Source organism: Dermochelys coriacea, chromosome 6 (assembly GCF_009764565.3).
Source record: "Dermochelys coriacea isolate rDerCor1 chromosome 6, rDerCor1.pri.v4, whole genome shotgun sequence".
NCBI classification, from domain to species: Eukaryota; Metazoa; Chordata; order Testudines; family Dermochelyidae; genus Dermochelys; species Dermochelys coriacea.
The window spans coordinates 64,950,972-64,977,056 of NC_050073.1; the positions used below are offsets into that span (position 1 = coordinate 64,950,972).

General features: G+C 41.1%; 1 protein-coding gene across 1 annotated transcript in view; it reads left to right on the forward strand.

The window, feature by feature from the left end:
• The first annotated feature begins 5,042 nt into the window (after nucleotides 1-5,042).
• The window catches only part of LOC119857319 (cytosolic phospholipase A2 epsilon-like), a 39,198-nt gene continuing 18,155 nt past the window's right edge, over nucleotides 5,043-26,085 (forward strand). The window contains exons 1-9 of the mRNA XM_043516297.1: nucleotides 5,043-5,111; nucleotides 11,196-11,332; nucleotides 12,198-12,329; nucleotides 14,943-14,983; nucleotides 18,571-18,613; nucleotides 19,242-19,305; nucleotides 21,691-21,854; nucleotides 22,002-22,079; nucleotides 22,796-22,833. Coding sequence (XP_043372232.1) covers nucleotides 5,084-5,111; nucleotides 11,196-11,332; nucleotides 12,198-12,329; nucleotides 14,943-14,983; nucleotides 18,571-18,613; nucleotides 19,242-19,305; nucleotides 21,691-21,854; nucleotides 22,002-22,079; nucleotides 22,796-22,833 — 725 coding nt within the window. The 5' untranslated portion in view covers nucleotides 5,043-5,083. The remainder of the gene's footprint in view (nucleotides 5,112-11,195; nucleotides 11,333-12,197; nucleotides 12,330-14,942; nucleotides 14,984-18,570; nucleotides 18,614-19,241; nucleotides 19,306-21,690; nucleotides 21,855-22,001; nucleotides 22,080-22,795; nucleotides 22,834-26,085) is intronic.

The window sequence follows — 26,085 nt, forward strand, 5'->3', positions numbered from 1 at the left end:
ATAAGAAGGTGCCATTTTTACACAGTTTCCTTTTCAGAGAAGTGCCATACTTTAAAACTTGACTCTGAGGGCAATCTGCAGTTTTGCTTTAGTAAATGATACTTAAATCAGATCAGATGGCTGACATAAAACATATTTATTTGGTGGAAAGTTGTTGGTTGTGACCCAAAATAACATGGCACTCATGCTGAAAGGCAAAATAATTAATAATTATCTAGCTACTTAAAGCACTGCACCCTGTCAAAAGAATGTGAAGCATGCAGATTAGCACTGTATTGTCACATAGTCATCTGCATCATGGCAATGATTAGGTCAGTTTCTCTTTGCATTTTGAACCCTTCAGAATGAGAAACTCGGAGCATGGACCTAAGCAGATCAGAGCTGAAGAAAAGTTTCACAAGAACTCTTACAATCTGAAACCAGTGCAGTCTGCATAGCCTTACAAAAGAGACAGGTCCTGATTCATCACTGTGTTACTCCAATTTCATACTGGTGTAACTCCATTGAATTCTGTTGAATGCAGTTGAATGCAGTAGCGAATCAAACCCCATTAGGGGATACTTTGAAGGGAGAGAAATAAGTATGTTACAGCAGCAAATACAAGGGGAGGTGCTTTAAGTGCAGTTGAACCTACCTGACAGAGCTAAGAACTGAGCCTGTGGTCTGCACTTGAAGGGCTCCAGATTTCACAGAATCAACATTTTATGTATTTTACTCTACTATTTTAATAACATTTTAAATAAGAAGCACACATCCTAGCTCTCTTTCTCTCTCTCTTTTTTAAAAGATCTTGAAATACAGAAGAGAAGAAAAATAATTTTCTGTCATAAGTATTGTGTTTGGCAGGCTATTTTACTTTGGTATTTATCCTTTTCTCTTGATATAACAAATGTTTCCCACATTTCATTTTATTTTTCACATAAGACTTCGTATTTTCATAAGTGGTGACTTATTGGGATCGGAGATTGATTTCTCCTCTTTTTTTTGCATGTTATATTAGTCCATTGTCTAAGGATTCTTTTGCCACTGTTAAACTGAGTGTATGAAACCTATTTGGCCATTGTGTATGGTATATCTGACAGTACCGAACAGTCAGGGTACGTTGACTAAATGTCATTGGGATAAAGACAATCATAATGGTAGTTGTCAGTAGGATAATATCCCAGAATTTCTGGGTTCGTGGGGGACTCCAAAATACATGGGCCTGAGCCTGAAGTCATCAGTTAGCAAAACACTCCTAGGACCTACTTGTGCAACTCTTACATGAGTACTTATGCATGTGAGTAGTCCCATTGACTTTGGTGAAAATAAATGTGTAAGTAAGCATTGCACAATTATTGGAATAGCCTTCCAAGGGAAGCAGTGGGGGCAAAAGACCTATCTGGCTTTAAGATTAAACTCGATAAGTTTATGGAGGAGATGGTATGACGGGATAACATGATTTTGGTAATTAATTGATCTTTAAATATTCATGGTAAATAGGCCCAATGGCCTGTGATGGGATGTTAGATGGGGTGGGATCTGAGTTACTACAGAAAATTCTTTCCTGGGTATCTGGTGGGTGAATCTTGCCCACATGCTCAGGGTTTAGCTGATCGCCATATTTGGGGTCAGGAAAGAATTTTCCTCCAGGGCAGATTGGAAGAGGCCCTGGAGGTTTTTCGCCTTCCTCTGTAGCATGGGGCACGGGTCACTTGTTGGAGGATTCTCTGCTCCTTGAAGTCTTTAAACCACGATTTGAGGACTTCAATAGCTCAGACATAGGTGAAAGGTTTTTCACAGGAGTGGGTGGGTGAGATTCTGTGGCCTGCGTTGTGCAGGAGGTTGGACAAGATGATCATAATCGTCCCTTCTGACCTTACTATCTATGAATCTATGAATCAGGTTCATAGATGTTAATGGGACTTTTGCATGAGGTATGACTACATGATCAGGCCCTGTGTTTGTAACCTCCATTTTTTTTAGCAGTTTTGGCAGTAGTAATTATAGTGATTACACCATGCTTCCTGTTTATGAGGTAGTAAGCCATGTCCAAAATAAATACAGAGACTGAAAGCTGAGGTGTTTGTAACCCATGAACTCAGAGGCCTTTGGCCTCCAAACTTATTAGCCTATGATAGGGTTATTGTTGAGTTAACAGGGAAGACCGAAAAGTTGTTGATTATTGATAAAGAGAAGAAGGATTGTCTGTGGTTAGAGGATTAGTCTTGGACTTTGGAGACCTGCATTCAATAAACTGCTCCACCATAGACTTCCTATGTGTCCACGGGCAAGTCACTTAGCAACTCTATGCCTCAGTTCCCTATCTGTAAAAAGTACTAGTCAGTAAATACTTCCTTAGTAACTAGTACTTCCTTACCTCAAGTAATTTAGTTGAAAAATGTGGTAAAATTATTAACCCTGTACATTTTTTGCCCAATATTATTTGACCAGCTCACCTCAACTTTCTTATCCATCAACCAATCAGTGCCAATAATGAACAATGATGATGACAGAACACAGCCTTGCCAAACTCCTGTGGCGATAGAAAACCATGTCGTGTGTCTGCCATTGACTCAAACGCAGCTTTCCATTCTATCAACGATACTACCTTCCCAGGGATGCTGAGTCACCTCATCAGATCCCATGAACTTGCATGATGCTCTGAATCAAAGGCCTGATGGAAATCTGAAAAGTGCTGCACGGTGTTTATTAAACTCATCCATCTTCTCAGAAGCTGTCTCAAGGTACAGCTCTGGTTAACAGTGGAACAACCTGGTCTAAAACTGCACTGAGTATCCCAGCCTTTGCTACCAAGTCCAATATCGGCATTGAATGGCTGATGGATAAGCTTGAGGAAGGAGCTAACAGTGGCATCGTGGGCTGAATGTTGTTCTGCTTTGAGATCTCAAATATGCCAATGATGTTGTCTTGTTGGCTCAGTTTGGTGAATTGCTGCAGATGATGGCTGAATTAGTTAGGCAAACAGCAGCGCGCATTCGTCTGGTTAATAAGTTGGATAAAAAGAAGTCACTGGTCATTACCATCAAGCAGCCTCCAGTTCTAGATCACAACCAGTTCAGTATTAACTTGTCCAGGCATGACACTGAACAGGTGGCAACTGTCAAGTATTTGAGCAATGTCACAATCAGTGCTTGGAGGATGCTCGAAAATGTGGCTACTTGAATAGCAGCAGCTGCTGCCATGTTTCAGCCCCTTTAGAGGTCTCTGTGGAGATGTCATGTCATTAAACTTGCCAGTGAGCTGTGGATTTATAGAACCACAGTTATACTAACTGCAGTGTATGACAGTGAAACATGGGCTCTGAAGAAGGCTGGATAACAATGGATTCATGTTTTCAATTCTTATCTTCTTCAATGGCTCCATATCAAGAGGAAGGACAAGACTGGAAAATAGGATATTTGAAGCCTAACCCAGCAATTGTCTCCAACAGCAATGAATCAGTTTTGTTGGCTTTCTTGGTATAGATATATTATTTGAATGGAAGACCAAAAAATACAGAAGCATATGTACCAAGGAATGCTGCTACATGGCAAATGATCACATAGATGTCAAAACTTCAATGGCACCACAAGATTGTCAGTGAAGGACATAAATAGAATATGTAGCCAGACATCACCTGCAGCACTTTGCCAGAGTTGGATCTGGGAGGTGCTCAATTTGCACAGAGGCCATTTGATATTTGTTGAGCTCTGCAAGCAGAAAGTGATCTTGCCTTACCCCTTTTCATTTGCAGTTGTGAAAAATGTGGTGTTTTGTCAAACAAGTCTTTTTAAATTGTTTTCTGGCTCCAATTATCCCTAACTATGAGTAGCTTGTTTCCCTTTACTATCTCACAGATGTATATGCTTATGTGAGTATTTCCTTGTATGCATTTTTTCAGAGTATTTTCCTCCATGTTTTCCAAGTATGCATTAGAATAGAATAAGTATCATGTAAATAATAACTTGAGGAAATAAATAGTGTCCTGAATGTTTGGTATTAGTAATACATTGTTCAGTGTTTCCCAAGGGCATTCATGTTTGTTGATGTACTAAATACTTTAATTTTTGGGATATATGATAAGCTATTTGATGTATTTTTAAATTTGGCAGCTTGAACCCTGCATTGCATAGACCACTATGTCATTTGAATCATTTTAATTTGAGTTTGTAATTTGCTACAAAAAGACTGAAAGCATTCTTTCTGTGGCCATGAAGGACTTTGGAGATGTATATTTTCTCAATTCAATTTTGCTGCACTGGGGTATGGATGGTAGGATTTCTGGACCTCATGTAGGGTGTCTGTCTCCAGGCTGCCACAGAATCTTGCTCTCTATGGATAAAAGTGCAGTGGAGTGGAGTTTGGGCAGGCTGAGGAAATGTAGAGCTGATTTACCTGCTGGGGCAAAGGGACTGCTCTAAATTATGTACGTTTCCTAGCAACTGCTCTGCTGCCAGAGAATTGCTAGGGTGCATTGTGCTTCAACTCTGCCTCTTCATGCCTTCTTCCACATTCTGAGCACAGGAAAGGGGTGGGTGGACTATGCTGGCTTTACATACCTATGCTATGGGTAGTCCAAGCTGTGTTCATATGACAACTGTCTTTCTTCTTTGAAACAGAGTGGCTCAAAAAGGAGAAACTGGGGCCAGGGTCTGTTTCATTACTTATATTGTGTTGATGTCCAAAGCTAATGAGGTTGCGTCCCCATTATGCTAGGCCCTGTACAAACAGATAAGATTTGTTTCAAAGATATAGAGAGGGTATACAATTTAACATTTTTAGCTCTAGTAGATTTTAAAAAAATCTGTTAAATATACTGAGAAAATGATGGTAAAATACACAGGTTTTATTAGCACTTATTTCGGATGACCTAAGTATCAGTAACTCGCTTATGCCTTTTCCGCTCCTGAGTAATGTGGTTATTGCAAACTTGGGCCAATAAAGCCTTTGTACCATCTCCATACCATCATGTCTCCTTTCTCTATATTAGATGCGTGTCTATTGATGAATACACATCTTAATATATCTGTGTGTCTTGTTAATCATTCTTGTGCAGAGAGAAGTAACTTCTATCAACTTTCTCCATGTAAAAATAATAAGAATGAGAAATCTCCGGAAGGCTGACTTGTGTGAGTATTTCTATGTTCCTAGCTGTTTCTCATAGCTCTTGAAAGCAACGAGAATATATAATAAAAGTATTATTGTCATTGGGATGTACTCAGGCACCAAGAGCTCCTATAGCACACTGTTTGCAATCAGAGTACAAGTACCCCTATGGGTGTCCAAGTATAACTAGGATTTTAAAAAGCATAAGGTACCTGACACACTACAGTCTACATGGACTACCATACTTATCAACTGTAATGTCAGATTTCAATCCTAGATCCAGTTACCATAGTCTGTATTTATGATAGTGCTAGAAAACAGTACCTTGTACTACAGGATACCCACAGAAACGTCAGACTCCAGCATCTGAGAGCTAACTGGAGGAAAAAAGAGACAATCTTAGGGTAAATAATTCTAACATACAATAATTTTCTAGGGTGAAAGAAAAAGGAATAATCTTTATTTTATGTCTGTGCTAGCATTGTATTTTGTTGCTGCAAACTTGCAAGAATTATTTTTTTTGTGGTGTTAAAATAATATATTTTATTCTTGTTAGTCTTGTGGATTTATATTTGTAACAAGGAGGACAATAGATTACCCAAAATGGGTTAAAAGGGTGAAATGATTCAGTGGTTTTTAGGATTAAAAAAAATCTCACTATGCCAGATTTTCTTTCAAAAAATATCAGGCCTCATTCCCAATCAAAAAGACGTGTATGAAAGAGTGAAGAACTGATGGACATACTTTTCATTTAGAAACCTGAGTAAACTCTAAACAATCTCAAAGGGGGGAACCAGATAATACAAATTTTAATTCAATTTCCTTTAACATCAAAGCTCAAAAATAAACACAAAGAAAACCACACCCGAGTTCTTCATATAGAACATTTTGGAGACAAGTAACAAAAAAGAGAGAGCTACTTGCAGAAGATGTGGTAAAATCCAATATGCATGGAAAATGTTCACCACCCACAAAGCTGAATATTGTAAGAGTCAGGAAAAAGAACACTATATGCCACTGTGTGGACCTTAAAAATAGGTGGAAGTGATGCACAGTGAAGAAGAATCAGGGAAAGGGAGATGTCCACAGCAGAGGTAATTAAAGAACTGTCACTGTTTGATCACAGCACTAGCGATAATAGCATAGAGGAGACCTTCACAATAGAAATGGTAACAGAGCTCTACCTGTGTCTGATCATGGCAGTGCTGGGATTGGGAATGCAGTTCCATCTTCTCCTCTAATTCATTTTAGTGAGAAGTAGCTTACTGAAGATTGTGATAATAGATCAGTGATGGATTTAGATGCAAATTAAAGACTGTTAGCCTTAGAAAGCAGGGAACTTGTAGTAAGTGGAAAGTAAAATTAGCTCACTGAGTGGATACTAATTTGACTCTCCCAGCAAAGAATTTGGTCCCCCTCTGGGTTTAAAAATAACCTGCTCATGGGAGAGCTTGCAGATGGCTGATGCTCAAGTCAGGAGGAGTGAGCTTCTTTTCCACAGAGCAGGTCTTGTATGGCCCAAGTCCCAGGCTGCAATGAAACCTATTGAAATGCCATTGGTAAATGTGATGATGCAAAAGATAATGATCTGTGTGGTCACTTTGTTCCTGAATTTCTGAGTGGTGCATCAGGTTCTTCAGAGAATCCTGAGCTACAGAATGTGGAAAGGTAGAGAAAGAAAGAGGTAAAATAAAGAAAAGAAGAAAAAGGAAAATGTCAGATATAAAGAGAGATCCCAAAATCAAAGAGAGAGGAAAAAAAAATTGTTAGAGAGCCTGCTGAATATGACTTAGAATAATCTTGTTGGTAGGCTGGGAGGTTCAGATAGTTACCATGTTCTCATGTTAAAATTTATATTCAGCCTTATTGATATTAATATGTGTTATAAATTAAGATTATAAACAAGTATAAATAATCATGGTTTGGGAAGAATGTTTTTGGATTTGGCATGTGCTAGAAGGCACTCAGTTAATTTGAGAGTAATTAATACACCCAGAAGTAGGGCTGACTAGCTTGGTCACTTCCTGATTATTGCTAGCCTTTGCTGCAATCACATGTGACTGTGCTTCCTGCTCCTACCTGACACACAGTATGACATTGGTAAAGTAGTATGCAGGGTGTTGTAGCTGTGTTGGGCCCAGCATGTTAGAGACACAAGGTCGATGAGGTCATATCTTTTATTGCAAGGGTTCTGAACCTTTTTCTTTCTGAGGCCCGCCAACATGCTATAAAAACTCCATGGCCCAGCTGTGCCACAAGTGATTTTCTGCATATAAAAACCAGGGCTGGCATTAGTGGGCAGCAAGCAGGGCAATTGCCCAGGGCCCCACGTCACAGGGGCCCCCGTGAAGCTAAGTTCCTCAGGCTTTGGCTTCATCCCCGAGTGGCAGGGCTCAGGGACCTGGGCTTCAGCCCCATGTGGCAAGGCTTCAGATTTCTGCCCTGGTTCCCAGTGAGTCTAACGCTGGCCCTATTTGGCAGCCCCCCTGAAACCTGCTCCTGGTTCCCAGGTGGTCTTAGAGCCCTGGTTGAGAACCACTGTTTTATTGGACCAATTTTTGTTGGTAAAAGAGACAAGTTTTCAAAATTACACAGAGCTCTTTTTCAGGTCTGGAAAATATACTGAGAATGTTGCAGCTAAATACAAGGTGGAACAGATTGTTTAGCATAAGTAGTTAAAACAACCACTAGACATTAAAAAGTCATGGACTTAAGCCATAAATCCAGTGTCTCTGTTGCAATGATCTATAACGCACTATGACTGCAGAGGTGTTAATTAGCCACTTCACATTGAATGGTCCCTTGAAATATGTATTAACTAATTATGCTAAACAATCTGTTTCATCTTTTATTTAGCTGTGTACATTTCCCAGACCTGAAGAAGAGCTCAGTATAAGCTTAAAAGCTTGTCTCTTTCACCCACAGTTGGTCCAATAAAAGATATCGCCTTATCCACTTTGCCTCATTTAGGGTGCCCAGCTGTCCCGATTTTATAGGGACAGTCCCAATTGTGGATTTTTTTTCTTATAGAGCAGGGGTGGGCAAACTTTTTGGCCCAAGGGCCACATCTGGGTGGGGAAATTGCATGCAGGGCCATGAATGTAGGGCTGGGGCAGGGGGTTGGGGTGCAGGAGGGAGTGTGGCATGTGGAGGGGGTGCGGTGTGCAGGAAGGGGGCTCAGGTCAAGGAGTTGGGTCAGAGGAGGGGTGTGGGGTGTACAAGGGGGTTCAGGGAAGGGGGTTGGGGTGCAGGAGGGGGTGCACAGTGTGTGAGGGGGCTCAGGGCAGAGGTGCAGGGAGGGGTGTGGAGTGTGGGAGGGAGCTCAGGGCAGGGGGTTGGGGTGCAGGAGGGAGTGCGGGGTGTGGCAGGGGGTTGGGGTGCAGGCAGGGGGCTGAGGGCAGGGAGTTGGGGAGCAGGGTGCAGGAGGTGTTTGGGCTCTGGCCCGGCGCCACTTACCTGGAGCGTCTCTGGGGTGGCAGTGGTGCACACTAGGGTCAGGGCAGGCTCCCTGCCTGCCGGCCCTGGTGCCGCTCCGGGAAGCGGCCGGCACCACATCCCTGCAGCCCCTAGGGGTGGGGGCAGAGGGCTCTGCGCGCTGCACTTGCCTGTGGGTACCTCCCCCGAAGCTCCCATTGGCTGCAGATCCCCATTCCTGGCGCGCGGAGCCCTCTGCATCCCCTTCCCAGGGGCCTTAAGGACGTCGTGCTGGCCGCTTCCTTCAGCGGGGCCCACTGCGCCATGGGGGTGGCAATCCTGTGGCCGGTTCCAAAGCCCTGAGGGGCCGGATCCGGCCCACGGGCTGTAGTTTGCCCACCCCTGTTTCTAGGCATCTATTACCCCCTACCCCGTCCCGATTTTTCACACTTGCCCTCGGGTCACCCTAGCCTCATTGGTAATGTAACTGTCAAACTACTGTCAGGCACCTCTTATTCTCAGGTTTTAAAGGTGGAATAATCTAAAGTTTTAGCATCTTGTAAAGGACAAAGAAGGGAAATACCCCGAGCTTGGGCACAAAAAGAATTGTGTGTAATACCAGCAACAAAGTGTTACAAGATGAGAGCATGATACAGGGGTTAACCCTGTGTTCACTAGCTTGGCCTCTTCTGACTTATGTGGTCTTGTGCAGAGATCAAGATGACTGATTATTAAGTGTTGTTAAGGTGAGAGAGTGATAACAGTGGCGCTGGAACACTTTTAATAGTGGGGGGTGAGCCCCCTTACCCCTGTCTGCCTCCCCCCTGACCCCGAGCTGGGGCCAGGAGCAGGCCGTGTCTCCCAGAGGGGGCGACCCAGACAGGGTAAGGGGGCTGAGGTGGGGCCAAAAACAGAGTTCCAGGTGCAGGACTAGCAGCTGGGACCCCGTGTGTGTGTGTGTGTGTGTGTGGCGCAGCGGGGGCCCTACATAAAACCTGGGGGTGCTGCAGCACTCCCTGCACCCTTAGTTCCCACACCTGAGTGATAATTATGTTATATGTTACTCTAGAGGATTCATAGATTATAGGGCCAAAAGGGACCACTGTGATGATATCTTTACAGATGGGTTAATTATTGACCTTTAGTTTCTATTCGCTGAAGATATCTTGCAGGATTCTCCCACATCCCTCCTAGAGTTTACACGAGTTTCCATTGCAGGTGATTCTGTTCAGATCTGTGCAGAAGTGATGGTAGGAGGGAAGTGTGGTTTGCATATCGTGGTTTTGGTGGTGAGTACAGCTGGTCAGGAAATGCATTTTATTTCCCAGAAAACTTTTTGAAGAAAACAATATATTTCCATTTTTGTGAAAATTTATCACTCAATTTTGTTTTTGCTGAAAAATTGACAATTTTCTTGGTTTTTAACAAATGAAAACCAAGCATTTTTTATTTTTGTTTGTTGAAAATTTCCATTTTTTATCTAAAACAATTTTTGGTGAAAAATTTTCAGTCAGGTGTGGTGCTGAGTTGGGGAAGGGAGTGCTGGAAGGCTAGCATCCCCACTGGTGCAGAGTTAGCCATGTGATATGTGTTGCCAGTGGTATATGATGGTAGTTCCAGTGGTGGAGTCTCTCTCTCTCTCTGGGACGAGGAGGAGGAGGAGTAGAAAATATATACTGTTAGATCCCTTCACTTTTCATTTCCTTGCTTTTATAGTTTTGGGTTAGATATGTTATGCACAAAGCAACTTTTAACACATACACAGTTTAGTGGTTTGCGTAAATATGAATGCATGTGTATGTAGGTGTGTTTGCACAAATTATTTTTCTGATAAAAATGTTTTTTAAAAAAAAGTAGTTAGATGTATAGAAGCAGGAAAAGGGCCTTGAGGTGTCTTTTGTGGATTGTAAAATGGTTAGGCGACTTATCTTATAGCACCTGCCTCTTACCAGACCAGGCTTTGCTCTTGAGTCAGCTCACTCCCTGGGTTAACTCTGTCTGAGCTCTCTGAAGGAATCTAGGGAAGCAGTTTCCAGCAGGGTTAGCTGTTTTATTTAAGCCTACTTAACAAAGAAATCAAAACCTTGCAGACTCTTCCCTCAAAAGTCTGTGCAGGCTGAGTAGTCCCTCCCTCAGTTCTCCCCCTCATGCCAGCAACTTCAGTAACCAATATTTCCTGGCTCGTACCTCAGAGCCTCAGCAATGAAGGACTCCACACCCTCCCTTCTGTCCTTTTGATTTCTGGAGCAATACCTCCGTGTAGTGCATATCTCGAGTAGCAGTCCATTGAGAGATGGCCCCTGGTCTCTCAGCTTTCTGGAAGGTGTTGCAGTCCACCCTCTATTTCTTGCTGTCCTTTTTTTTATAAGGTTCAGCTAATTAAGTTCCAGATCTTTTTCAGGTGCAGCAGGTGGGCCTAATCAGCCAGCCAGCTACAGGCTGCTGACTCCGGAGGAATGGTATCCCTTATGCCTTCACAAGGATGTTTCTCCTTTTTGGGGATATACTGCTTTATTGTACTATCTGTTCCTCTTTCTGGGCTGCATGTCTCAAAGACTTGGGAAGAAATCAGCTACTACACTCTCTCTCTTTACATGTCAACAAAGTTTTAAATGAGTCTGATGCACTAATTCCTTCAGTGATACTGCACATGGGGTAGACTCTTCACTTATAATTTACTTCCTTTTATACAGTAAGCCAGTCCGATTGCTATGTGGAACTGTGGCTGCCGACTGCCTCAACTCAAAGGGTCCGGACCAAAACAATCAAAAACTGTAAAAATCCAATCTGGAATGAAACCTTCTGCTACAGGATTGACAATCGTGTTAAGGTATGATACACGAGAGCTCCCCACTCCTGTCAGGGAAGCTTTCCAAATAGGTCCTGCAGATCTAAACTGAGCCAGAATTTCTTTAGACTTAACCCTGCAATTAATACCCACTCATTTACTGGAACTCTTTGAAGGACCCTTAACAGGATATGTGCATATCTCACCTGTCCTCTGCCCAATAATTCATCTCCCCAAGGACATATTCTAACATTCCCAACTCCTGGACACTTTCAAGGAGCAGTCATCTTATTTTTCAGTCAGCCTATCTGAAAAATGCTTCCTCCTTCTTCCCCCAGAAAATTACCTGCCTCTGAGGTCTAGGACAGGCAAAATTCAATCCTGGGCCAGTGACTGCTTTCCTAGCCATAACATTGTTATGAATATGTAAAGTCCTATATCTTTGAATTCTGCAGGATTAAATATGAACATCCTACGCCATTGGAAGGGAAAGTTTCTAAGTCTTCTACTGGGGCCCATAACTTACTTCTAGTCCTACAAGGTACCATGATAATAGACTTAAAAACAGAGACATTTTAAAGCATGGAAATACTATTTTAGGTCATTTTTAGACATTTTATTCTCATTCAGAGCCCTATAGGTACATAGGCCCAGAATCAGCCTCTAGAGAGATATACATATGGCATGAGGGGACAATCCTCCCCCCTTATTACTCAGTTTATTTCTTTAAAACAGAATAAGCGTAACATGTCCTGACCCATTCTGTCTTACTCTCTCATTTCTCCCAGTCCTTCTTTTACTACTTGCGCTATGTGCACAGACTAAACATGCATAGCCTCAATGATTTCCTACTAACAGGGTTCTTTGAAATTATATAATTTATAAAATCCTTTACTTCTGTTCCCAGAACATGCTGGAGCTGAAAGTCTGTGATGAAGACAGATTCAGCAAAGATGATGAACTCTGCACAGTTCTTTTTGACATAGCTAAACTTCAAGTTGGCTATAAAGTTCGTGTGAAGTTTGTGTTGAATCCCCAGGTGAGCAATGAAATCATAGAGAGAACTGAAGGAAGAGACACTTGTGTGGGTTTTCCTTCTAAATATTTTCTTGTATTGTGTTTTATTGGTCCTTCCTGTGGATTGGATTGCCCCCCTCTGTCTATCAATCTTTCTTAGATTGTTACAGGAAAAATCTGCTTGAAAATTTATTCTGCCATGATTATAATGAAGAGTTTGGCCAGGATTTCAACATTCTTGACCAGTGGAAGTTGAGGGTGGTTTGATACAGTTGGTCAGGTTTGTTTTTTTTCTAGGAACAAATCTCTCCACTGACTTGCAGAGATTGAATTTTGCAGAGATTATGAGCACCTGAAAGCACTATTCAGAATTACTCTGTTGTAACTTGTTTGCCATGAGTTAGTTTGCTCTGACTTTCCAATCAATTTGGATTAAACTGATATAAAAACAGCTGATAATTTTTACCTGGGTAGTTCAATGTTCAAACATGAGCAGCCTAAGTAGAATAGCCAAATACCACCTCTGGATATTCACATTGGCACCAAGGCACCTACATGTTGATTCAAGCAATCCAGGGCATGATTTCGGCATACAGATTAGGTGCTTTGTTTTGGAAATTGGGCCCAGTATTTCAAAGAATTTTCCTAACTGATAATTTACAAAGTATATATAGCTGGGAAAGACTATTCTGAAGAGCTGTACAACATGCTGAACACAGGTGATGAAATGGTGCTGGGGAAGCTTCCCGGCACGAATAAGGAAGAGCAGATGCCAGAATTCTGAAAAGATTTTGATAGAAAGCTGAAAACAAAAGGGTGCCAGGAAGTGACAATATAATTGCAGAGCTGCTGCAAGTAGGTGAGGAACACATAGTAAAGATGATGCACCAACTATTCAACAAGATTCACAGACAAGACTGTGCTGGGAAAAGCATTCACCAAGATTTGCAGAAGAGAATGAAGAGCTATGTGGAATTGATGCTTGCAGGTGAACAGGTTGTGGATTTAGATTGGGACAGAGTACAGTAATAATAAATAAGTATTGGAGAAATAGAATATTCTATGGGAACCAAACCTGTTACAACAACTTTATAAACTTCGAACTTGCATTTGTCAGAAAGGGTTATGGGAATGTCTGGCATCTCTGAAAAGTTGATCAAGGTGATAGAAAACGTCTGCAGCAGGGGTAGTCAATTATTTTTTGGCAAGGTCCAAATTTCTTGGTCAAGGTATAATCAAGATCCAGACTCCAAAGAAAATAATAATGAAAAAAGATAAGTAAATACAAAGATTTCGGGGCCCATTCAAAAGAGTCTAGCAGTCCGGATTTGGCCTGTGGTCCTCCTATTGATTACCCTGGACTACAGTATGGAGATGAGTGCAGTGAGAGTAGATAAGAAGCTGATAGAATGATTCAAGATGGCCATAGGAGTGAGACTTGCTATCACCAGATTTGTTCAACTTGATATGGAAGCAACAATGGCTGTAGAACTGAGAGATGAAATGGGATAAGTCATGTTATATTGGAGGACAGTGAATAATCTTAGAATCCCAGGTGATATTGACCTCATAGCATTGATCAAGGAGAATTTACAGAGAAAAACTGACAAGGTAGATCAGGAAAGCAGAAAATTTGGACTGAAGAGCAGCACAGAGAAGATAAATGTTATGGCAACTGGAAGACAAGAGGAAAAGATCAAAGTCTGAGACAAAGAACTAGAACAAGTGAAAAAAGGTGTGTACATTGGAAGACTAGTATCAAAGGATGGGAATTGTGAAGATGACTGAAGAAGCAGCATCAGTCTAACTACTACTGCATTTGGAAAACTCTAAGATCTGGAAAGCTAAACACATTTCCATAAAAATGAAAATCAGCATATATGAGAGAATATGTCATTACTGCTGCATGGGTCAGAATGCTGGCGTATGAGGAAAGCTGATGAACAAAAGTCATTGACTGAAGATATGAACTGGTGGAAGCTGAGTGGCAGACCAAGAATTTCAAGACCACAGAAAATAAAAAGTGGAGTGATAAGAAAATGGCAAGGGCAAAAAATAATGCTATTACAGAAAATTCAAGAAAGATGACTGCGATGGTTTGAACACATATCAAGAATGGACTTGGAAAGGATACCATACATGGTGATACGTACCAAAGTGCAAGGAATGAAACTAGAATATGTGTTGGATAGACATGGAACAAAAAGGTTTAAAGATGAAGAAAGCCATTAAGTTGGTACAAGACAGAAAGTGGTGGAAAGTCTTCATTTGGCTTAATCATTGTGGTTTAGCTGATGGATGGGAATCATAGAAGAAGAAGAAGAATATAGTGGGGGTGGTGTATGTTGGCAGGAAACAGATCTGCCCAATGTCTTATGTCCAATTAACAATGATGGCATTTGTGGTAAGGTGCTAGATATGTTAGCTAGGAGAGTTAAGAATGTCTCTTCCTCATTCAGTGATGTTCCTCTCCACTGGAGCGCAAGGAGCTTTTTCAAAGTAACCTTTGCTAATTTTTTCCTGCAGTACAGTCTCCTTGTACACCTGTGGATCCAAGCTCATACAATCCACAAAGTTACCCTTATGGGGAAGGGTTATTGCATATTGACTTCATTCACTTCTTTTTGATTTTCAGGAACAGGAGGAGCTGGAGGTGGAGTTCATATTGCAGAACATGTGAGTAAAACCTTGAATGTTATAGACTCTCTAACTGGTAGAAAAAAAACAATTTGTAAAGTAATAAATTGGCAATGGGGAATGTGTTCCATGTGCCTGCTGCCTCCTAACGAATACTCAGACCCAACAGAATTTTGTCTTTTTCCAAATTCTCATGGATTCTTGAGTGGAATGATGTACACAACTTATTTCCATAGCTGAGTATGGTAGCTTGTCATGTAATGTAATCATCATCAAGATTAAGTTTTTGTCCCGGATATTTTTAGTAAAAGTCAGGGACAGGTCACGGGCAATAAATAAAAATTCACGGAAGCCCATGACCTGTCCCTGACTTTCACTAAAAATATCCCTGACAAAAGGGGTAGGTGGGTTCAGCACCCACTGCTGCTAGGGCTCCCCGTTGCTCCACTTCTGCGGTGCTAGGCAGCTGTGGGGTCCCCAAGCTGCTGGCCATGGCTGGGCAGCTGCAGGGGGTCCCCCACCCCAGCTGCTGCTGCTGGACAGTTACAGGGTGTGCTGGCTGGCCGCCGGAGCTCAGTAGCTGCGGTGAGTCCCCCTGCCATCTGTTGCAGGACCACCAGCCCCCCGCCGCGGCTGGACAGCTCCAGGGTCTGCCACCCCCCTGCTGCCTGCCGTGTCTGGGCAGCTGCGAGGTCCCCCCACCAGGGTGGGAGCTGGGAGCTCCAGCCCCTGGGCAGAAAACGTCATGGAGGTCAGTGGAAGTCATGGATTCTGTGACCTCCGGGACATAATCGTAGCCTTCATGTAAAGAAATTTTGCCTGATGTGGTTATTGCCTGTTGTCTCCCCAGCTTAAATCAAGGTCTTGTTGATTTCTATTAAGAAAAGCTTATTTGTATGGGTCTGTTACTTTCTTACAAGATCTTCAAATAATAATTTTATTTAGAAAGTATAATCACAGGCCCAGAAAGGTGGTTGCAGCACATTACAGTGATCCTTTAACATTTTCCTTTCTTGATTTCACAAGTCTGGCCTGCTGTCTGACATCAGTGGGAAAGATATGCCTTTTCACTTTTAAAAAAATGTTTATATTGAATTTTCCATACTATTTCATCACCAGACAGCAGCATGAAGTTCATTTTATGCATTCATTCCAATTAATTTTGATTTAAAGGGAAGAAAGCATTTTGGTTGTTTGGTTTCTGTGACTGTGATGAAAACCCTCACTAGCCTTCTGCCTCCACTCCTTACACCACTGCCTGCAGAGTGACAGGTACACCTGTCACAAGAGAGCCCCACTTTTTAGTAACAATAACAATAGTACGGTCCAAGAACCAGATACTTTGGTTCTGACCAGCCCAAGTAGCTGTGCATGTGCCTACCTGCAGACTGTCTTTGCACCAACAGCTGAGCCAAGCCATGGCAGACACATTGCCCAACTGCCTGTGGGCCCATAGCCCAGGCCTGTGTGTGGGTGACAACTGCTTGCCCCTGGGTAGCAGTGACTGAGGAGGTAAGTCATTTTTATTTAGGTGGTTCTTTTGTGTTGATTTTTGTTGTGTATTAAACTTTGTGTTTAATCAATACTCATGTTTCCTTTCTCTTTCATGTTTCCACTGGCAGGATCCAGAAACAGGGCAACCCTGTGCGAGGTGCTGAAGGGATAGGATCCAGGCTGGCTGGGTGGCTTGGCTTGGGCAATATTCCCTTTCTCCGTGATCTAATATAACCTAGGCCCTGATACCAGGGGGCAGGCAAGGACTTGTGGCAGATCCTGTCAAACCAAAAGGTACTGTCAGCGTATAAAGAGGTTGCAGGGACCTTGAGGGCCCAATGGGTTGTTGACTCTTGACATTTTTCTTTCTTTTGTCTGTCTTTCAGATATCCCAACTTGAAGAGATGCTTCTGCTGCAGTTCCTAGAAGACTGAAGGCCCTTCAGCCCCCCTCCAAAGGCTTTCATGTCATACACACACACCCTCCCTTGTTTGGAAATGTGAAGGAAAATATTTTTTAAAAACATGTAAAATAGAAGAAATAAATGTAAATAGATGTACAAAAAGTTGTTTAAAATGTGAATGTTAAAAGATAATTATCACAAAAGATGAAAGCATGTTTTTTGCAGTTTTTAGTGAATAAACAGTCCTTAGTTGCTTTAACTCTGGTATATTATTTCTAGAAGTTTCCCCTATGGTGCTAAGAATAGCTGATTATATTAGTTAGCTGTTTTGGGTCCTGCAGAAGGAAATCAGAGCAACAGGCACAGAGGATGGTGGCTTCTGAAGCTTTATGTATATTGTTTCTTTAAATCTGAAGCAGGAAGTCAGGCATGATGTGGGTCTGAGGAAGGTTCTGGGTAGAAGCTTGAAAGTGAAGGAGAGGGACAGACAAAGTAGTTTTGGGGCTCATAATTATTTCTTTATTCCAATAAAGTGTTAGAAACGATGCTTTCTGTGATTCTTTACCATGTTCACAGGACGGTGGAATTTTCAGGAGATGAGAGGCAGGTGACATGAAAACCCAGACTTATAGCCTGATCCTGAGCTCACCCAGGTTTTATACCATTGTAACTTCATGGTCTTCACTACATGTACTCCAGATTTATAGTAGCATATCTGAGAACAGAATCAGGTCCAGAGCGGCCTCATGAATCAAGAGGCCACTGAGCTGTGTGTGACAGCTATTGAAAAATGGGGAGGCCAGGTCTTCCTATGAAACAGTTCAAAAAGTACATATTTATCTAGCTAGGAATCCATCTTATCTTGTATTTATTAAACACAACATAATTGCACACCCCTGCCTGAAACAAGAACTGTAATGACAGTATCCGTCTAACTACAACTTTAACTACTAACACAGGAACTAAATATCAGGAGCTTTGGTGTCCATTTCCTGGAATAGGCTTTGTGTAACTGTGAATGTATAGGGCGCAGGTTGTGGCATTTCCACACACCTTTCAGAATAACATACCATCCATCTCTGATTTTATTTGCTCATATTCCCTATATAACTCCATATAACAGTTAGCCTGTTAAAGGAAAGAATATTGGGTAGCATATTTACATATTTAATACTTAAGGGCCAGATTCTCAACTGGTGGAAGTCATTTAAATCAATGGAGCAACAGTGTACATGAACTTGAGGATCTGACTCTAAATTATTATGACTATGTTCCACACCTCACTAATAACATGAGTTACATGGCTGCAATGTGAGTTTGCAACTGTAATATCAAAGAATGATGCATTATATGATATCTTGAATAGACCGATTTAATGATCTCAAACTCTTCAGAGGTTTAGTATGGAGTATGTAAGAAACCATTGCATGCTCTGACACAGCGCACGGCATCTGCTTGGCACAGTTCCAGGGCTGGAATATCAGGGGCTTTAAAGGTCAACTTCTCTTTTCCACTGTTAAAGAAGTACGTGGAAACTTGCACAATACCCATATGCTAGAACTGGCTTCGCGTGCTAGTCCCTCTTCTGGGACATCTATAAGTTAAAATAAATAAATAAATAAATTTAAATGAGCAATATAAATGTTGAGGGGGAAAGTCTGTGTCTGATATACTTAGTCATTTAGATAATACTAATCATGACATTTGTATTTTTAATTTTGTTTTTTAGTCTGGACTGTCCTGAAAACATCATTACTAATGGAGTACTAGTGGTAATCCTTTTATTTCCTGTGGTCTTTCCTGTCCCACACAAGTACTGGTATTACTGATAGCACTGGGAAAACGGGCTGTCCAGTGCTCGAAGCACACGCTCCTATGGAGAGACAGCCTGGAACTGGCATAGCTGGGATCTCTCTGCTACTCTAGCAGAGTGTCACCTTCTGCCAAAGACTGAAAGTGGGGCAGCTGTGAGCACCCAGTGTTTCCACCTTCTAATGTAGGCATGAGAATTTCCCTAGTTACTACTCTTATGCAGTTCCCTAAAGTGGTTAGTGCTTAATTATTAAAAGTGATACAACACACACAAACAGCTTCCCTCAAGCTATTCTCTCTTAAAAAAAAACTCCTATCTGAATAGTTTTCCATTCCATTATTCCCCCTCCCTTGAGGAGTACATTACTTTTCTGCTCATAGTTGTAAGATGCTCCTATTTTCTCCTCCTTTATACTCCCCAACATGGAAACAATATGTCACTGTCACTGTCTGACATCTAAGGACTAGATATGATTCCCTTTGTTGTCACTGCTTAATCACCCAGAGGAGTTAATGGAGAACACGGTGACTCACTTAGAACCCCATCTGTGTCACTCTTTGTCATTTATTTGGTCATCTCTATTACAGTTACGCGAAGTTTCCTGTTTGGAAGTTAATGGGCAGGCAAAGAAGCTAAAGCAACAATCCACAAGTGAGGTTATTGCTTCATTTACTGGCTGTTTATATGTTATGATTCAGTAGTTATAATCAAAGTTAGAAAATGAATAATCCATTATTAAGGGCTGTTATAAAGAGGACTGTGTTCATTTGTTCTCCCTGTTCACTGATAGAAGAACAAGAAGTAATGGGCTTAATCTGCACCTTGGGAGATTTAGATTAGATATTAGGAGCCACTTGCCAACTATAAGGGTAGTTAAGCACTGGACTAGGCTTCCAAGGGAGGTTGTGGAATCCCCATCATTGGAGGTTATGATGAACAGATTGGACAAACACCTGTCAGGGATGGTCCTGCCTCAATGCAGGGCACTGGACTTAATGACCTCTTGAGGTCCCTTCCAATCCTACATTTACATTTCTATGATTATGGAAGTGATACTGACTGTCATATGATACTTTAATGGCCCCAAAACCCCTCACACTATAATAACATTACATTTGAGACTCAAACAACAGTCAGAAAATTTAAAAATTTGGCTCTCACAACAACCTTTTCTTTATTCAAAGAATACTGTTTATGATGAAATTTTAACAAAACATTGTGGAAAAATTTCTGTTGTTTTTAGGTTTTGTGAACCTTTTATGTACAGAATGTAAATTTGGGGCTAGACTTGACCTGACATTGACCTTTTAAATATTATTTCATAACTAAATTTCTGCAAATAAGGCCTAATCTGTAGATTTCATTTAGGCTTGTGCACATACCAATTCAAAGGTTTTTAAAGATTTTTTTTTTAGTTGTTTGAGCAAAAATAAAGTGTCTCAAGGATTTAAATATGAGATTACACATGGATGTGGGGGTCTGCACAAACAGATCTTATTGCAGGAATGGGGCCTATGTTTATAAAATCAGTCTTGTTTAATGTAGCAGGGATCTCTGATACTCCTTGCATACACATTTCAATAGGTGGGTTCCTTCCCAAGATTTACACATTGAACAAATTTTGAAAAATCATTACCTGTTATTAGACAGTTCATGAATAGGAGCAGAAGGGTGGGGGAGGAAAGCCAAATGCTTTGATTAGCTATTGTTGAGCCCTGGAATTGGAAGTTTGTGTCTGAAAGGTAATTTCTGGGGAAAAGTACAAGTGACAAGAAATATAGAGGCTTAGGTCTTGATCCTATAGGAGAACAGCGACAGGATCTCTGTGTGGATGCAAGCATCTGTGCAAGGTTTTTCTCTTGCTCAAAATTCCATAGGCTGTGAAGCGAGGGAGGTCATGGCTCAAGCAGTGGTCCTGTACTAAATCAGAAGGGCTGCTGTGAAGCAATCCAGATCACTGCTGTGGCTGCAACGCCACTGAAATTTGATCCGGCCACCCCTCTATAGAGATAGAGGGGTGGCCAGGCCAAATTTCAGTGAGTGATGTTGTGACCTGTCACATGGGTTCATAATGCTGCTTAAATTTCACCTGCCCACTCCTCGATGCAGATTGAGGGGCAGACAGGCCAAAGGGTGTTGCGGTCCGGTGTGTGGGAAGTCTGTTTCTGTACTGAAAAGTGCAGGGGAGTCGGCAGAGAAGTCGACTTCTGGCAGCACTGGCTCATGCGCTGGGTGGATAAGAGACAGGGTACTTTCTGGATGAGGAGACCTAGGGTCTCTGTGAAAGTGGGGACCAGAATGGGATCCCTGCCAGGGGAGGAGGGAGTGGAATTTGCTCCCACCCCATCTCCAAGAAATATCTGAATTAGCACCACTGAATGGAAGCATCATTTCAGCTATAACAACACCATTGCTGCTGCTTCTTCCTGTATGCGTAACATGCCTCAGGTGGCACATGACCAGGATTCTTTACTGAATTTGGTCCGCTGGTTGGATCATTAGCTTCCCTGGGCTGGGCCAGGTATTGACAGGGAGTGCGACATGAGTGCTGATCCATGTCCCCCACCATTGCTACTGAGCTGTTATCACAGAAAGACACTGATAAATCACTCTATTTGATTTGCAATTAGGACCTTTGGCTTTTATAAGGAGTATGACATAAAGTACAATGGATATCAGAATAGAATGGCAGTGAATAAATGGTTCCCATATCCAGTTTGAATCGTATTTAACCAAAAATCCCTTTAATCTGTAATTCCTTCTAATCTAAATCTTGGTTAGAGTCCTCCAATTAAAGCACTTACTCAGTGACTCACTGAATTATTTGAATCCTCATTTACCTGAATATTTGTTATGGGATTTTAGATAGATGGGATTTTAGTATCTTTTGGGGGCAGTCTCTAGATTTACTAAGCAACCACTATTATGAGGACAATGCAAAGAACTTCTCAGTGAATGCAGTGTTTAAGTCATGCAAAGTTTGTTTCTGAGCAACTACAGTTAAGGTTCTCCTTGTTCACTGTCTCTTGTCTTTAGAGGAAGAGCTCACACTTACAGTCAAAGGATCCTATGAAGAAACCCAGAAGATTTCATTGGACGCTGACTCCAGCCTCAGGAATAGAGATTCCATTGTGTTCCACTATGTCAAGAATAAACTAACAAAACTGGATGTTACACTGCCAAAGAAGATGCATTACGGTGTTGTATGTTATTATTAGCCTTAATGAAAATATCATTTGGAGTAGAATATAAACAACAACATCAATCTAATTCATGTGTTTTGGGGAGGGTTAGCCCTTTTCTCTTTGTGATAAATCACCACCATCTCCACTTTTCTTTTAATTGAGCAGACTTCAGATAAAGAAGAATCCCTGCCTCTGCCTCTGAATTCACTCCCTTTGCAAAAGAAAATAACAATAGCAAGGGTGAGTGCTGTTGGAATAAATATTTTAACTATGTTTAAGTTTTTACAAATGTGAGAAAGTTATTAACATCATAATTGTTGTGCAAAGTATAGCTCATTATGTAGGTTTATAAAAATTGCTCAAAAATCATCATACTTATTATTAAAGTACCAAATAGCAACAATAATTTTTTTTGTCCTGATAACCATTTGAAACCTGCAACCTTAAGATTCTGAACTTAAATAATCTATAAGACTACAAATCCCTCTGTCACACACGTATCAGAATGCATTTATAAAAATGGGGGTAATGGCATTTCATTATTGTTGGTGATAAAATGAAATTTCGGTACACATTCTTTAATTACAGTCAGATGTTCCTTTGGTGTTGATTTTCTTCATTATATTGAAGACAATCATAATTTATTGATAGAATATAAAGGGAGAAGTAATATCTAACACATGCTATTTTATTAAATTAACAATTAATATTGCATTCTGTTACTAACATCCTGCCACAATAAACCTCCAAATAGAACATGAGACTATTTCACTTATTACTGTATCCATTGTACAATTGCATTTTTCCATTATCTTTAAATACATTTGCAGTTATTTGAGCATATGCTATAATTAGGCATTTCAGATATTGCTAATTGGAGAGTAGGCAAAACTCACTTTAAGACAAAGGAAGGTTTAAAAATATGATGGTAATTTATCTACTTTCTTAATTTCCAGGAAAAAACATTTGACTTGCATGTGAAGGCAAAAGACTGGTAAGATATCTTATCTTGGTTCTTAGGCATTATCTACACTGGCAAGTGAAAGACAAAACTTTTATCCTTCAGAGGTGTTAAAAAACACACACCTCTGAAAGACAAAAGTTTTGTGGATGACAAGCGCTGGTATGAACAGTGCTTTGTCTTCTGCCGACAACGCTAACACTGCTCGTTGGAAGTGGAAGTTTTTGTCGGCAGTGTCGCTAAAAGTTGCATAGTGTAGACATAAACTTAGAGTGCTAATGACTGACAGCTTAACTCTCTGCCCTCGTCTTCTGTGTGTGTGTTTTATTTTGTTTTTTGTTTTGGGAAAAATATACTTGCAGTATGTCAAGAGCTTCTGCAAACATTTAAAGTATGATTCGGTGTTGAAAGTGATTGTGTACAATTGGCACATTTTTATTTGTCAAGTCTGTTCCCTGTTTGTTGTCAGAGTCAGATCTGCTGACTTTTGAGACTAAAATAATGTGTACTCCTCTTTGGTTTTGCTAACTTGACAGAATCAATTATGTATTGTATTGTATAGTATTATCGTAGTGTCTAGGAGCCTTAATCATGGTCAAATACCCCACTGAGCTAGGTGCCGTACAAACTTAGGACAAAGACAATCCCTGCCCCAAGGAGCTTACAACCTCTGTCGAAGACAAGAGATGACGGATGGATACGACAGATAGGAGATCACAAGGAAACAATAAGAAATATTGTCTGAATAGACAAGACAGAGACAGAGTGGGTGAAGGGGTATCACACACAAATGGAGTGAACAATGTGATGGCAGCAAACATCATGTCAGTTCCATTATTTTTTTAATGGGTTTTCTTAGGAGGGGATCAGCTAAATGGAAATAAAAAGGGATGGGAAAGGGATGAGGAGGAGAGACAAAGTAGGAGAGGGTCAGGTGGGAGTGATACTTATGTGAAGAGTTTGCAAGGAGGGAGGTGGAGCAAGAGCAAACAGCCAGTGAAAGTTTTGACTGGAATGGGTAGTGTTTCAAAGCTGACTGCTTCTGTGCCTACCAGCTGGAGTCTCTGGCTGGCAGCTGTCTACAGTTGTCCCCCAAGGTTGCCTGGTTGGGGGTGGAAAGGGAGGCACTGCCTATGTCCTAGCACTCCCAGAGTATGGGTGATCTTTCCTACACCGTTTTCGGTCCAGGGGGGCACTGGAGGGGAGGGGCACCATTTTACCCCCAAAATAGTCAAGAGAGAGTGAGACAGGTTCCATTGCTTCTCATGCATCATCAAAGGAAATGTTAACTGAGATTCAACCAGTTGTATTGCACAGGCATCACTGAAAGCATAATGTGAAGATAATGAGGTTGCACTGATGTAACTGAGGCACAATTTGGCTGACAGAACCTGTATTACTGGGTCTGATGCACAAGAAAAAAAAGAACGCAGCTTGACTTTCAGGAGGAATTTGTAGGGTCAGAAGCCAGGGGAAAAACTTTTTACTTGTAAACTTAGCACATTTGATATGGAATCACTGAAACAGTAAACATGGAATCCCATGCTGCCATAGCTGCAGTTGCTTTTTGGAGAATAATTGCATTTTAAAAACCAACCAAACATAAAAGAGCACACATTGTTTGTATTGTAACACACAATTGGCCAGATTCTGGAGTCCAGGTGAAGGTCTTCCAGCACAAGGTGTGGGCAGGGTGGAAAGGTGACTAAGTCACCTATGTGGTTTCCCAATGCTGGTGCTGCTCTAAGCTAGGTCAGACCCAGGTGTCAATGGCCTGAAGGAGCTGTTGTGGCTGCTGGGAATCACTGGGATGCAAGGATTCTTGGTGATCCCCCATTTCCCCTTTCCATGCCCTCTGTTCTAGACAAGGGGAGAGAGTGGCTTAGGCACTGCCAGGATGGCTCTATGCCACTGGAGAAGCCTCCTATCTTGGAGAAATCTTTCTGTGGCTGGTTAAGCAAAGATTCCCTCTGCATGAGCGAGTCTGGGCCAGTATGGTCATTATTTTCATGGGGCTCATAAAACACAGGTTAGCCCGCAATCTGAAATTTAAACACACGCTGACTGATGCTTCCCTTCTCCTCAGATGAACTGATAATCTTGCAAGATAAAACTAATATTATATGTAATATTGTAATTAGAGCTGGTTGGGAATTTTTGACGAAACATTGTTTCACTGGAAAATGTCAATTAATTGAAATGGGCCCTTTCTCATGAAAAGTAACTTCTCAAGCAAACTTCTTGACTTGAAATTTTTTTAAAAAGGTTTGAAATTATTGAAATGTTTCATTTCAACATTTTCTTAATGAAAAATTCATTTTCCAGGTTGAAATGTATTTTTGTTTAAAAATTCAAGCTAATTATAGTACTGTAAAAATGTTTTTTAAAAGGTCAAAAATCTAAACAAAACGTTTCAGAATTATCAAAACAAAGTACCTCAACTGAAATTTTTTCAGATTTTGTTTTTTGAAAATTTTTGAGATTCTGACTCTTCATCCTGATTCAAGATGGGAAAATTTTTTCAAAATCTTGAATTTTTTTGCAGAATGGAAAAGAGTTTCCTATCTGGCTATAACTGAAATATCTCATAGAATATTATTCAGTCAGACTTGATCAGAGGAGACAAGGTAGAGCATATGTCACTGCAGTCTTAAAAATGTTTTTCAGATCTTGACAGTACTGTAGTTCACAAAGAAAAAGGACCACATGAACTATACTCTTCCACTTTCTAGAAAGGAGGAAGAGCTGTGTGCTTAATCTCAACCAAGAAGTGAACTTTATTAGAAAGTCTGAAGAAAATAGATACAGCTGTTTGGGACTTTTTTTGCATCTGAGGGTTTTTTCCCTACCATTCTGAAAACATTCAGACACATTTTTACATTCAGAAAATGATTGAAATGACTTTGTTTTTAAAGATTAAACTTGGTAAGTGAATGATGTGTGCTTTGCAAAAGTGGCTGGGAATGGAAAATTATAGTAGTCACCCATGAAACATCCATGCTCATGAACTATCATTTCAGCTAATATCCTGTGTATCATAGAATCATAGAATCATAGAATATCAGGGTTGGAAGGGACCCCAGAAGGTCATCTAGTCCAACCCCCTGCTCAAAGCAGGACCAAGTCCCAGTTAAATCATCCCAGCCAGGGCTTTGTCAAGCCTGACCTTAAAAACCTCTAAGGAAGGAGATTCTACCACCTCCCTAGGTAACGCATTCCAGTGTTTCACCACCCTCTTAGTGAAAAAGTTTTTCCTAATATCCAATCTAAACCTCCCCCATTGCA